Source organism: Microcaecilia unicolor, chromosome 4 (assembly GCF_901765095.1).
Source record: "Microcaecilia unicolor chromosome 4, aMicUni1.1, whole genome shotgun sequence".
Classification (NCBI taxonomy): domain Eukaryota; kingdom Metazoa; phylum Chordata; class Amphibia; order Gymnophiona; family Siphonopidae; genus Microcaecilia; species Microcaecilia unicolor.
Window position 1 is genome coordinate 292267180 of NC_044034.1, and position 14809 is coordinate 292281988.

Consider the following 14809-nt stretch of genomic DNA (forward strand, 5'->3'; position numbering starts at 1 on the left):
CAGAATCAGAATTCTTTACTTTGAACCCAGTAAGTGTACTACAAGAAAACTTTGCTTACAAGGTTACTTGGAGCATAGTGCTGTGGTTTGTGTCTGTGTTTGTTCATTTGGGGTTTTTTCCCTGATTTTTTCAGATGTCCTTTTCAGTTCATTTCAAACATTAATTTCAATAAAATATTTTAATGCATTTTAGAACCTTTTAACATGCACTAATTAACTTAAAACATGTTCATTTGTAGGTTAATATGCTTTAAATTAACTTAGCAATTACAGACAGAGGACCCTGTTTACTAAGCCTTGCTGTAGACATGCTAACATTTTTAGCATGTGCTAAAAATTAGCACACACTACCACTAGAGGCACTCGTAGGAATATATGGATGTATTTAGCATTAGCACGCGTGCTAAAAATGCTAGCACGTCTTGGTAAACAGCGCCCAAAATTTTTTAAAAGGCACATTAACAAATTGAGGGCATCTTTTACCAAGCTGCGGCAAAAGGGGGCCTGCGCTGGAGTCAGCGCATGTTTTTGACATGTGCCGAGGCCCCCGTAGCAGTCTTTCATTTCTGCAGGAAATGGCCATGTGGCAAGTAAAGCACTTGCCGTGCAGCCATTTTGGGGGGAGCCCTTACCACACCACCCATTGAGGTGGCAGTAAGGGTTTCTGCGCTAACCCAGCGGTAACCGCGCGGCACTGTCCAATTACCACTGGGTACACACCGGCATTACAAAAGTAAATATATTTTTGTAGTGCTGGATATGATGGCTTTGGGCTTACCACCACTTTGGAAAAGGGGCCCTGAATGTGCACTAAATAATGCACATCCCTACTTGCAGGAAAGGGTGGTAGAATGGGATGGCACGCCAGTAATATTTTCAGATCTTGAGCACTTGATCGAGAAAAATTTGAAGTGAAGTGGATTTTGTAAGATAATTTTATCTATGGCTGAAACAGGATCTACATTAATCCTCCCTCTAGCTCACATATGTAGTAACATAATAAATGACGGCAGATAAAGAACATTATGGTCCATGTAGTCTGCCCAGTAAGGTGATGTTTGAGCCTTGAAAGATGCCCAAAAAAGAAGAGAAAGCACACAAACTTTCCCAAAGATAAATGCAATTTGTTTACTGCTAGTACCATGCTTTTAAAAGCAAATGAAATATATTTACAGCTAATAATAATAACAACAAGAATACATCACTGCAACAAATGACAACATCCTGGCTCAGTCACCAGTCCACTTAGTCTGCGAAAATCCCTGTCACCAGCAGGCAAAGTTAGGAGTGATGTTATGGGAGTTCTCCGACAGTTTGTCAACCCCAGAGAAAAGACCTCGACTTCTAGAATTTTCCAGTCTAGTTAAATAATGGTGTTTTTTTCCTGATTAACATGCCTGTCTGGGTCAGCTGGCAATGACCCAGACAAGCATGCTTTACTTAATTCCTTTTATGTGTTTTCCTCTCAATGAGCATATAGTAATCATGCCTATACTGCAAGATCTGAACAAAACAATTTATATAACATAAAGCAACAGAGTATGCGCAAAATATAAGGGACCTGCATACTGCCCTCTCACACAGGGATGGCCATATTTCAAGGGAGTGGAGTGGAGTGGAGTGGAGGAGTGTCCTAGTGGTTAGAGCACTGGTCTTGCAATCCAGAGGTGGCCAGTTTAAATCCCACTGCTGCCACTTGTGATCCAAATCCAAATAAATAAATAAATAAAGAGGGTGTTGGAGTCATACCAAAGGCATGGATGTCCTTCTCACAGAAACATCCACATTTTGGACGTCCTCAACTGCCGTCACAGGGACAGAGGCATAGCGAAGGACATACTCTAAAAAAAAAAAGACAAAAGTTTTTGAAGTTGTTTTTTTCAGGGTGGGAGGTGGCTAGTGACCACTGGGGAAGTCAGGGGAGGTCATCCCCGATTCCCTCCGGTGGTCATCTGGTCAGTTTGGGCACCTTTTTGATGCTTGGTCATGAAAAAAAATGGGCCAAGTAAAGTCGTCCAAATGCCCGTGAGGGATGCCCTTCTTTTTTCCATTATCGGCCGACGTCGTCCATCTGTTAACCACGCCCCTGTCCCGCCTTTGGTACACTGCTGACACACCCCCTTGAGCTTTGGTCATCCCCACGATGGAAAGCAGTTGAGGACACCCAAAATCGGTTTTCGATTATGCTGATTTGGGTGACCTTAGATGAAGGACGCCCATCTCCCGATTTGTGTCAGAAGATGGGTGCCCTTCTCCTTCGAAAATAAGCAGGATAGAGTGCAAGTGCATGGGGGTGGGGCTTCCAATTACACATGTAACTCACTAAGGGGTCCTTTTACTACGCTGAGCAGAAAATGGCCTGCACTAGTATAGGCACATGTTTTGGATGCTCGCAAGTCCATTTTTCAGCGTGCCTGTAAAAAAGGCCTTTTTGGGGGGGGGGGGGCAAAAATGGACACGCAGCAAAATAAACATTGACACGCATCCATTTTGGGTCCGACGTTACCGCCACCCATTGTCTTAGCGGTAAGGTCTCACGCCTTAACCAGGTGGTAATTGTCAGCGTGTACACTGCCGATTACCAGCCGGTTAGTGCCGCATGTTAGAAAATAAAAATTATTTTTCAACGCGCATAAAAATGGAATTACCGCCTGGGCCACGTGATAGCCGGGTGGTAGTTCCAAACTGACGATAGCAGAGGATAGCAGATGTTCTAAGGAGTCAACTGACATGTTTACATAGTGTAAACCAGAGGGCAATGGACATAGTCTAGATGATTGCCACTACAGATGGCTAGAGTTGTACCTGACGCACTGTGCTGGTTACATCCCTCTGTGCCCTTGTTTGAGGTTGTACTTGCCACTCCACGCAGATTACAGCCCTCTATGCCCTTCTATACTTCACCTGATCTAGGTCCTTCTCAAGCTGTATGACACTAATAAGAGACCGTAAGCTCCCCTTCTGAATCATTAATAAGAGAGATCCTACAAATCTCTCCCTGCTGAGTCACTAATGAAGGAAACCCACACTGATTCCCCTGCTGAGTAATTAATAAGGAAGGTTCCATACTACTCCCCATGTTAAGTTATGAATCAGGAGGTCCCCCACTTATCACTCTGCGCATTTACCACATAAGGGGATCTCATACCCCTTTCCCTGCTGAGTCCATGAAGAATGTAACCCCCATAATTTTCATGCATTGAATGAGATCTGTTCACTTTAAATAGCTAAATAGATAACTCTGATATAAAAGAACATGGTGGCATTTACAGTGTCTGTGGAGATGAATGGCACTGTCTTCCTAGAAAGTCACCTTTGCATTGAGAGGCAGTTGAGATATACACCATCTACCAAGTAAAATGAGGATATACTGAGAAAAAGAGACCATAAAGGTCAGGAAAAACTAAGGTTGATAAAAGTGATTGAGATAAATGGATGAAGGAACAAGGAAGATCTGAGTCATTCAGAATACAGCTATTGTGAAGTTGCTCCCCTTTTCAAAAAGCTTTAGAGCACCTTCCTTCTTCCTCTATATCTTGCTATGTATTAGGTAATTATACTCCTTTCTCTATTGGAGTAGGTACTACGAGACTGGAAGTATACGACCAGGTGTGATTGGTGGCTCTAAGCCAAAGGTGGCAACTCCCAAAGTCGTCGAGAAAATTGGGGACTACAAGCGTCAGAATCCAACAATGTTTGCCTGGGAGATTCGGGACCGCCTCCTAACAGAGGGTATATGCGACAATGATACAGTTCCCAGCGTCAGCTCAATAAACAGGTAATGAAGAAGAAGGGGAGTAAAGGCAAAATGTAGATGAATGCAGGAGAAAGGCAAACTGGAAGCTATATTAGAAGAACTCGGAAGGGACCACTGGGAGAAGTTCTCCCACCCTTATAGATTTCACAGTGCAAAAGACCATCCAGCCAATATTTAAAACCATTTAACCAGCCAAGAATGACACCTGGCCGGTTAAATGGTACTTAGCCGGCTATCTGGTGATATTCAGTGGGGTATAGCCAGCTATCTCCCACTGAATATTGCCAGTTAGTGCATAGCAGATAGCTGGTTATACTGCGCTATACAACCGGCTATCTGCTGATATTCAGCATATCACTGGAGCTGCCTGATTACCATCAGGTAACCCCCTGCAGAAATATTTTCCAAATATTTCCACTAGTGCCGGAAATGGCCACATGCTGAGGGTGGAACTACTGCTGACACCCATGTTGGGCCAGTGGTATTTTGGATTACTGTGCAGCAAGCCTGTGGTACCACTGCTTAGTAAAAGGGCCCCGCTGTAAGAAAAGTGCATCCTCTTTACAAACAGGGCTAGATTCAGTAAATGGCACCCAAGTTTGGGTGCTGAAAAAAATGCATGCTGAGCATCATTCTATAAATGGTGCTCCAAGTTGCATGCTGTTTATAGAATAGCATGTAGCACCAGGATCTTTGCCAGCTTTGGGTGTGAGAATTTACACCAACTGAAACCTGGTGTAAATCCTTGCATGTAAATGAGGAGAGGATCCCTCAAATTCTATAATACTGTGTTCATCTTTAGTGAATGCCCCTGACCTGCTCATGCCCCTCCCATGAGCACACCCCTTTTTCAATTATGTGCTAAAACATTTACACATGTATCTATACAACAGCACTTAACAGGATGCACATACAAATCCAAATTTTGCCCATTAACACCAATAATTGTTTGTACCCAATTATTGGCTCATTACTCAATTAAATTGGACATGTGTCTAAATTTGCATGTGCAATTTTGAGCACCAGTTATAGAATCGGGGAGGTGGGGGGGGGGAGGATAGTGCACACTCTGTTGCAGAGTGTTCACTACTGACAGCATTTATTCTGGAATTTAAAACAAAACAACACAAACATTTCTTGACTGCCCAAACCTACTGCAAACCCTGTCCCCAGGAAACAGTTAGTGTAGCTTGTACATGCCAATATGCCTACCTTCATTAATCTGTCAGGGGCATAGCCAGCGCTCCGATCTTGAAGGGGGGCAAGAGGTGGACTAAGGGGGCCACATATATACAACTCCTCCCTTCCCCGGTGTGTTAAAAACGATATCTTTGCTGGCCAGGATGCCGAAGCCCTGCCAGCCAAAGAAATTCACTGCCAAGCCACTTCCCCTCCTCCTTGTACTGCTGCAGTAACCCAGATGTCGGTGGAGTGCCTCCAGCCTCTAACTCTGTGACTCCCCAAGCACGTTCAGTTTTTTGTGAACTGGGCATGTGCGAGGAGTCCCGATGTCAGCAGCTGGAGGCAACCCACTGACTTTTGGGTTAATGCAGAAGCACGAGGAGGAGGAGAGCGGCTCAGCAGCGAATGTCTTTGGTTGCAGGGCTTTAGTATCCCTTTAGCCATTTAATGGGTGCAGTTCGGGTTTGGAGGGGTCCTGAGTCCAAAGTGTGTGTGTGTGTGTGTGGGAGGGGGCAGGCCTTCAAGCACCCCCCTCTCTGTGGCTATGGGATATCTGGTCCTTGGTCTTCTTCTATAACACATTCATATTCACAGCCTTCAGAACTCAGAGTCACTTCACCTTTATCTCATCTACCTTGTCTTTCTTTTTTTTTTTTTTTTAATCAATGACAGAATTATCCGCACCAAAGTGCAGCAGCCTTTCAATCTCCCCATGGAAAACTGTGTGGCTACCAAGACACTCAGCCCAGGACACACCTTGAGTACGTACTGTGTGGTTTGTTTTGATGCTTTTCCACCCCTAGGTTTAATGAATGGAGAACCTGAACCAAGCTAGGGAGAGTCTAGTTAAAGTCCTTCTGTGCTCTTGAAGAGATAAATTAGTTTGTTTGGCATGAACAGTGAGTAATCACATCTTCTTTCAAAGAAAAAAACCCTAAATATTACAGCCCTTGCTGCAGCTTTTCTGGGAGCTGAACCACAGAGAAAGTTCAGCAGTTATCCATTGGAGGAAGTATTAACTGCAACTTTCCAAAGAACTGAAGCACAGAAAACATTTAGTAATTACTCTATGCAGTCAACAAAACCTCAGTCCCATAATACTCACTGCAGGTTTCTTAGGATCTGAACCAGGGAAAATGCTTCCTAGAACAAAAAAACACAGTCCCACAGTCCTCACTGTCAATTTTCTAGAACTTTGAATGTGGTAGTAGTGAAGGTGTTGAAACCAGTTTGTGCCAGGAAATAGATACTTTCTGTTGGATTGAGGTGGTAGAGAGCTCTTTGGAAAGTCAGGTATGGTTATTATGTTTACAGGCGATAAGCAAGAATGATTTTGTAACCAACCCTAGGTGCCAGCATGCATTGCCTTGTCTTAAGAATATCTGAATTTAAGAGCTCTCCTTTCCTTGTCCTCTCCCAGGAGATATAAAGAAAGTTTAAATAAAAGGTCTTGCTGCTCAACCTAGTGAAAGTCTTCCCTGCAACATATTCAAGACATAAGTGGGTGCCATGTGTGGTCTTTTTAGATCTCTTGTAAATTTGTTTGTCTTCGTTCTAGTCCCTAGTTCTGCAGTGACCCCTCCAGAATCCCCTCAGTCTGACTCACTGGGATCTACCTACTCTATCAATGGCCTCCTGGGAATTGCACAGCCTGGCAGTGATGGCAAGCGCAAGATCGATGACAGTGAGTGTACCTCATGACTAGCCTAGATATTGAATCCAATGTTACCACAAGCTTTTAAAGGTTATCAATTCCTCCTCAGTTCTACTCATCCTCTTCCCCACTTGAACCTGGCCTCTGCTCCTCACCTATTCCCCCTCCCAACCTCACTCTCTTTTCCACTTTATCCATCTGTCTTTGCCCTCCCTCACTACTACCATTTCTTATTTATGTCTCTCCCTCTATAACCTCATAAGTGGGATGTATGGTTAACACATCACTTTTCAAGTACTCTACAACATGGCTCACATATAATTTCTCCTTAAATAATTTGAGGCTCAGATGTAACACATTACAGGTAAATGAGGACTATGCTGAAAGTTACAAGGAAATAGCCTTGTCTAACAATGAAAACACAAACAGCAAAGGTGTTCCAAGGAATGAAGAACAGATGGGAGTTCACCAAGTTTATTTTGGTGAACTCCAGTCTGTTCTTCCTTCCTTGGATCACTTTTGCTATTTGTGTTGCTCTATGTGTTTCTGCAGAGGTCTTCCTGTTTTTGGGCTTTGACAACAATGGGCAATCTACCATCCCATCACTCTATGGATTTGCCTGGGGTAACTGTGGTAGTTTTGCATTGTTGGTATTGGCTATGTTGTCCTTTTCTTCCAAACCCAGTATGTTTTGCAGCCAGAGTACTCCATAAATAGCAGATGCTTCTGAGATATATCAGTTAGCTATCAACTGTTATGGCTTCAGAGCAATGCCTATAAATCAGATGGGGGAGGGAGGGGAGAAAGGAAAATGCCAAAGGATACATAGTGAATGACAGAGCTTGGATTTGAGCTCATGGTCTGGGGGTTAGAACATTGGATTAATAGCTACAAGATCTCTTGTGCATCAGGCAAAGGCTGTGATTGGTGTGATGCCTTCCTTTCTCAGGTGACCAGGACAGCTGCAGACTCAGCATAGATTCTCAGAGCAGTGGTGGAGGCCCCCGGAAGCACCTCCGCACTGACACCTTCAGCCAGCATCACTTGGACTCTCTGGAGTGCCCCTTCGAGAGGCAACATTATCCAGAATCCTACGCTTCACCAAGCCACACCAAAGGGGAACAGGTTAGTTCAATAGTGGGGAGAGGGTGTAGAACTCAGTCCATTGGGAAGGATACATGATTGATAACTGTCTTAGACAAGGCTGTAAAGAGAGTCCTTAGCATCTCCCATTTCATTTCCCCAGGGGACAAGGTGTTCTTTCTAACTGATGATTGTTTGAGATGCATTGATGAACTAATCTGAGAAAGTGCCAGGACACAAATTTCCATTTTATGAGAAATGTCCTCTTGATACCTAGACTGTGGTGCACTGGAGGAATGTTGTAAGGTGAAACATCTATTAGTGGATGACTCACGACTTCCACGTGTGGTTAAAGAACAGAAGATCTTTATTGAAGCAGTGAATAAAGACCCAACATGGGGCCATGTTTTGGCAGTCAGTTCACCTGCATTAGGGGTCTGATACACACACTCTAGAGAATAATATGTTGATTCTGCTGTTGGAAAGAGACATATCATATAAGGGTACAGAAATAACCTAACTAGTCTGCCACAGCAGTGAGCATAGGTACACTGTAAATTATTGCACTGCCATTATCAGTGCTTCTATAAAGATCTTCTGTTCTCTAACCACATGTAGAAGTTGTGAGTCATCCTCTTCTTTTTTGGACATTCCCTTTGGACTTATGTAGAGGTTTTTCCTGCTTTCCCTTTGAACTGTAGTGTAGGTTGGGACATCCAGGATTGCGGTACAATGGTGGAGCACTGGAAGGTGGGGAAGGGATCACATCCCATCCTGATACTGGGAAAGAGAAGCTCTCAGTCATGAATTCTCAAATCAGGACGGGAGTTTCCAAGGGAGACACCTCTTCCTCTAGACAACATGGAGAGAAGAAAGGAAATAATATCATAGGACAGAAGATGTCATGGTACTGTAAGGGCTTAGTGCTTTTGGGGTGATGAGCTGAGGCCCTGGCAGATGGGGAAAAGGCAGGGTGAAAGGTGTTTGTTTTAAGTTGCCTCAGCAGAACAGTGTATACGTTTTGATGTGTCTCAGTGCAGATCTGCATGCAGTCCCAGCTCACAGAACATCTGCTAAGAAGCAGCAGGCACCACCATCTAGAAAATGAAAGCTCTGATGTTCCTCTCAGTGAAGGAGAGATCAAGAAGGGGAGAAGTGAATACAACATCCAAAATGGGAGTGCACTTTCATAGGCATCATTGTAGGCTCAGCAGGAATACCACACAGGGACAAGGAACAGGAGGCAGTCTGTATGCACAGCAACTACTTCCTCTGAGTCTTTAAAGCAAGATTCCATTGTTCAGACCAATGATTATATCTCTAACATACTATCAAAGCCATGTAAATGTACTAAGGCAAGGAAAACAACCCACGGAATGAGAAAGGCAGGAGAACAGGGAAGACTAGCACATCATAAGAATCTCCTGAACTGGAGTTTAGTGACACTGATAAGGACTTGTAAGGACAAGTGAACCATCTACTAATCTGGAGGCTGATGACATAGACACATCTCAGGGATGCATAGATGGTCTCCATTTGACTTGGAGTTTGGTAATATTGACACTTTTCAAGGTTATGTGGTCTTCTGACCTGGAATTTTGTGATATTGATACGTATCAGGAACATATTTATTTATTTATCGGGACACATATGAATGGTCCCAACATGAAGTTTGGTGGTGCTGGCACATGTCAAGGACATATGTCCACAGTAGGATTCCAAGAAAGCATTGAGGTGTCCTGCTTGGAATGACCATGGTGAAAACCCCAAACTCAATAAGCCTGGGGATGTCAGATATTTGCTAGTTTGGGTAGTTGTGTGGATTATGAAAAAGCTTAGTAAGAAGACACTGAGGCCTAGGTGTTGGATTTAGTTTTTATGTTGTAAGAAACATAAAGGAAGATGACAAAGGTCTGAAATAGCCTACCAGTGGAGGTGGTGGAACCTAATACATGAACAAATTTTGGGCATGCTTGGGAGTGCAGTGGTAGGAAAGGAGTTGAAAGTTTAGGTAAAAGAGCCGAGGTTGGGTTGAGAATGAGAATTAATATGTTCATCTCCTCAAAGTGGAAAAATTGCTTCTGAGATGACTGCAAGATCAAATCTGATCCCTTTCTGCCATCATGTAATGACAGCATCATAACAACACTCTGTAAGCCACATTGAGCCTGCAAAAAGGTGGGATAATGTGGGGTACAAATGCAATAATAATAATAATAATTTACTAGGTTATTATGTTACCACGTGAATGATTATCTCTAAACCCTCTTCTCTGTTGTCAGGGTCTGTACCCACTGCCTCTGATCAATAGCTCAATGGATGATGGAAAGGCTACTCTGACTCCTTCAAGTACACCCTTGGGTCGAAATCTCTCTGCTCACCAGGCCTACTCTGCTGTGTCAGGTAAGATGAGAACAAAGGTCCGGCACCCAGACAGACAGACAGACAGACAAACAGATACGGAAGCAGAGAGGTGTAGGGTATTGCTCAAAAATGTCCTCTGGAATTTTGTCTTTGTCAAAATCAGGATTAGATCCAACACACAGAGAGTCAAGATAAATTGATGAGCTCAGGGTCACACAGGGAATCAGTGAGTGAGACACAGGGAGATAAAGTGATGAGCTCAAGGTCACACCGAATGTCAGTAAATGAGGCACAGGGAGATAAAACAACATGCCTAGGGTGATATTAAGACATGGTGACAGAGCTCAAAGCCAAGAAAAGTTGTAAAACACAGGGAAATAAAGTGACTTGCCCTGGGTCACATAGAAAGTCAGTGTCGGAGCTGGGCTTAGAATTCATTCCCAGCTTTTTTCATAGATCTCTGATGGATTGCTTCCTCTCTGGACAGTTGATTTAACTAACACATTTCAGAAGTCAGAATATTGCTAAGAAAGAGAAAAAAACTGAGAAGGTTGTAAAAGAGAGAAAGCAGTGGCTTCTTCCTGCCCGTTGTGGCTGTTGATACTGCCCAGCTGGGAAGTGTGTTTGCAGCGGTGCCGCCTCATTAGGCTGGACCTGATGGTGCTTTGGAAAAGAGACGGACTCACTGGAGCAGAAGCATTCCCAAGAGTTCCCACACAGTCATGACACAGCCATGGGAAAAGGCCATTTCAGTGTCTGCCTGTGCCTAGTGACAGAAATGAAAAATGATGTATTAAAGGATGGCAAGGTGTTCAGGCTCAGTTTCAAATAACTTTATTGTCACACCAAAGAAATACAAATAGTGGGAACTGTGTACAGCCCCCCCCCCCCCCCTCACAGGTCAACTATCATGAGGCAATGTCAAGTGGCACACATGTATATGTGTGTGTGTGGGGAGAGGAGGGGGGATGATTAAGTAAATGATGTACTTATCTATACATATAGAAAAGTTCCCCTGTGGTGTTCTGGTATCTCTGCAGCTGTTCAAGTAAATACAGATTTTGATGGCAGGGAAAAAGAGCAGAGGTGCAATGCAGAGTAACCAGGGCAGAAGCAGGGAGAGAATGGGAAGGTTAACTTGGCTCCAGGGACACTTGAGGAGGTCCTATTAGAAGCATCTACATATGTAAATAGCAGTTTCAGAAAGCCACTACTTATATGTGTAGATCTGTGGGATACAAGGATGTCAAGAGGCCTTGGTTTGAGTGGGCTGTCGGGCTGAGAAAGTATATTCTCATATACAGTTTCCCCATCAAATTTAGCACCTGCTCTGAGGCAAGCATAGGTTTGCAACAAGTTGATTAATTATATATGTTATGTGGTGTGTTGTTTTTTGTAAACTGTGTTTTGTAAAATTTATTTTCTCTATGTAACATTTGTGATCTGCCTAGAACTCTGGGATTGTGCAGAATAGTTGTTTTTTAAAAATATATAAATAAGTGCTAATTTTGACCAGGACTTTAAGTGAGGGATTAAGGGGGCATTGTCCTCCTTAATCCCATATTTTTGATTCCTGCTTCTAATGTCTTTAGCAGCCTTGTTTGTTAATTGTTTACATTTCCACTTATAGATCTGTGAAATCAGCCAACTCTATATTTACATGGGGCTAGATTCAGTAAATGGTGCTGAAAAATCAGCACTCAAGGCTAATTGTATAACGGGCACTCAAAGATGAGCATCCATTAGAGAACAGCATTAAGTGCTGACTTGTGCTTGCTTGAAGGGTGTAATTCCTGGTGCCTAATTTGGGCACACATCCCTAATATTCTATAACACTGCGCACAAATTTTAGGAATGCCCATGACCCTCCAATTGGCCACTTCCCCATTGGTTTCACACTTTGGGCGCACATTGTTACAGAATAGCACGTAGCAGTGGCGTAGCTATGTGGGGCCACAAGGGCCTGGGACCCTGTAGATTTGACCCTGGAACCCCCTGCCGACGATCCTTTTGACCCCCCCTCCCACCGCTAACCCGCCGTCGCCTACCTTTGCTGGCGGGGGACTCCCAACCCCCTCCAGCCGAGGTCCTCTTCTTCCAGCGCAAGGCTTTGCTCTGATTCTGAGTCTGACATCCTGCACGTACTCAGAAACAGAACAAAGCCTTGCGCCGAAAGAAGAGGACCTCGGCTGGCGGGGGTTGGGGTCCCCCGCCAGCAAAGGTAGGCGACGGTGGCGGCGGGAGAGGGTTCGCGGCAGGAGGGGGTCGAGTGGGTCGTTGGCATGGGGGGGGGGTCAAAGTTGTTGTTGGTGGCAGCGGTGGCGGCGGTCGGCAATGGCGAGGGGGGGTCGGCAATGGCTGAGGGGGGGGGGGCTAAAATGTGCCCCTCACCTTGGGCTCTCGACCCCCCTCCTGCCAAAGTCTGGCTACACCCCTGGCACGTAGTAAGATGTGTGCGCAAATTCAAATTGGTGCCAATTAGCACCCAATTATTGGCACAGTTGGCTTCTTAGCCAATTTAGATGGGCTCATATCTCGGATCGACGCCCAATTTTGGGCATCGTATATAGAATCTGGGGGATGATGGCATTTATTTATACTAAAGTTGCAAAATTGAACTTCCACATATTATCACTGACATTTCTAGGTAGAAGCTACCAGATGATGCCACTCTTTATTTCCTACTGTATGTGGAGCTCTGTAAAGTTGCCCCTCCCACTGTATCTGTCAGTAAATACAAAGTATTTGCTGGCATCCTTCTATGAATTTTACAAAAAGGCTCCACGTTTGTAAAATACTGGGGATGTGTGTATATCCCAACCTGGATGTTCCAGTACTATACAAAATGGATCTTTATTGTACCAGATGAACACCCATGCCCTGCTGACTAGGATCTGAACCATTTTATCACCAGGGCCATTCCAGTGGAAGAATGCAGAATGGGGAAAAAAAAATCTGTGCTAGATTGTGGTTTATATATTTTATTTCACACTCTTAGATTTTCCCAGAGATGGGCAGAATATAATGAAATTAAGTCAAATCAACCCCCCCCCCCCCCCCCCCCACCATGGTCTGAACTGCAGGCTGAGCCAGCAGCCATTCTCTTGGTCCCTGTTCTCTCTCTGAAGTCCTCTGGCAGGAAAATGTGGGGATATGTGGCAGTGGGGAGAGGGGTGGAGAGAGAGAGGTGTGTATAAAATCACCAATGGAGATGGGAAACCAGAATCTCCCATCTCCAACCCTCCCTCTTCCTGTGAAGGCAGGCCTTATGCTCTTGTACTATGACAAAGTTCAGTCTATGACTAATTAACTTTACGTGGGCAGAAACTGCTAGAGTGAGCTTGTTTATTGTACCTTCTTAATTCATAGTGGATTTTCCTGTTTTTTGTACCCAGATAACAGCAGCATCTTTAGTTTTTCATCTGCATTTTTCCTTTGGTTCTAGTTAACTATGGGAGGGCTTTTGCCATGGGTTTCCTAGAAAATGGGGCAGATACAGGCTTGAAAGGTGGATGCTCCAGCAAGCAAATAAAAAAAAACAGAAAACCTGATGGCCAGAAATGTTCTCCAGGCTCAGCCAGTCATCCTAATATCCCTTCCCACTGCAGTGTCAAATAGACCTTCACATGATCCCTGGCCTTGCTCTCATGTAGATGTTTTATTTATTTATTTATTGGGATTTTATTAAGCGCCTTTATGAACAGATTCACCCAAGGCGGTGTACAGCAGGTCCAGTTTAACATAAAACTTATAATTTTGTTAACGACATAACAATAATAAAATGACCAAATATAAACATAAATATAATAAATGAGGAAAACTTGGAAATATAATGTCAGTACAGTACAAGCAATACCATAAGAGACAGCATGGAAGTGTCAACATAATACCAATGAAATACCTAATAAGCAACCCAATAGAGCATTGAAATAGCACAGATATGATGCTAATGCTTTCTATGCAGCAGAGGGGCCAAGTGCAGATATAAAGATGGAGACAAAATGAGTAGTACAGAGTCAATTGGGATAAATAGATGGGTAGCTAAACTCAAGGCAAAATCTTTGTACAGTTAAACAAGAAGGGCCCTATATTCAGATCATGGGAGGTAGTTGGGCTGCCTTCTGTGGTCAGCGTGGAGCCTGGATATTCAATGCTGGGTCATTTCTGATGATTGGCATTGAATATCCAATTTATTTTTGGCCACTAAGAACATAGCCGTCCAAGCCGATATTCAGAACTGGCTGGCTAAGTTCATAGCAGCCAAAGATAGACCTGCTATTGACATGGCCAGATTTGACCGCCAAACTTAGCTGGCAATATGCTGAAAAGCGGTGATTTGCCAGTTATATTGCACAATATAACCAGCTATCCGCTAGGCACTAACCCGGGATATTCAGCAGGAGATAGCTGGCTATCTCCTGCTGATTATCAACGTATAGCCGGCAAAGTAACATTTAACCGGCCAGGTGCCATTCCTGGCCTGTTAAATGGTTTCGAATATCAGCCAGGATATGAGGAACTGGTCTAATTTATAGGGTGTGCTGCAAGCTAGTCCACATGCACAGTGAGTGTATAGTCAGTCACTACATGTACTAAAGGCTTGTGAAAAGAGCCAAGCTTTCACCTGCTTCCTGAAGTAGAGGTAGTCTTGTAGTCTTGAGTTAGATGTAGCCCCTCTGAGAGTAGGTTCCAGAGTGTGGGGGCTACTACTGAGAAGTTCGCTGGCAGGTATCACTTTGTACAATTCTTTTTTGATGAGGGTACAAATA

The 14809-nt window shown here is 43.9% G+C and overlaps 1 protein-coding gene across 8 annotated transcripts in view; it reads left to right on the forward strand.

Annotated features, from left to right (window-relative positions):
• Positions 1-14809, forward strand: part of PAX8 (paired box 8) — a 144163-nt gene that overhangs the window by 63214 nt on the left and 66140 nt on the right. For 5 of the 8 annotated variants that reach the window (XM_030201694.1, XM_030201696.1, XM_030201699.1 and 2 more), the window contains 5 exons: positions 3578-3778; positions 5612-5700; positions 6498-6623; positions 7543-7718; positions 9959-10079. In XM_030201694.1, the coding sequence (XP_030057554.1) occupies positions 3578-3778; positions 5612-5700; positions 6498-6623; positions 7543-7718; positions 9959-10079 (713 nt within the window). The remainder of the gene's footprint in view (positions 1-3577; positions 3779-5611; positions 5701-6497; positions 6624-7542; positions 7719-9958; positions 10080-14809) is intronic. The other 3 variants (XM_030201695.1, XM_030201697.1, XM_030201701.1) reach the window with 1 other exon arrangement.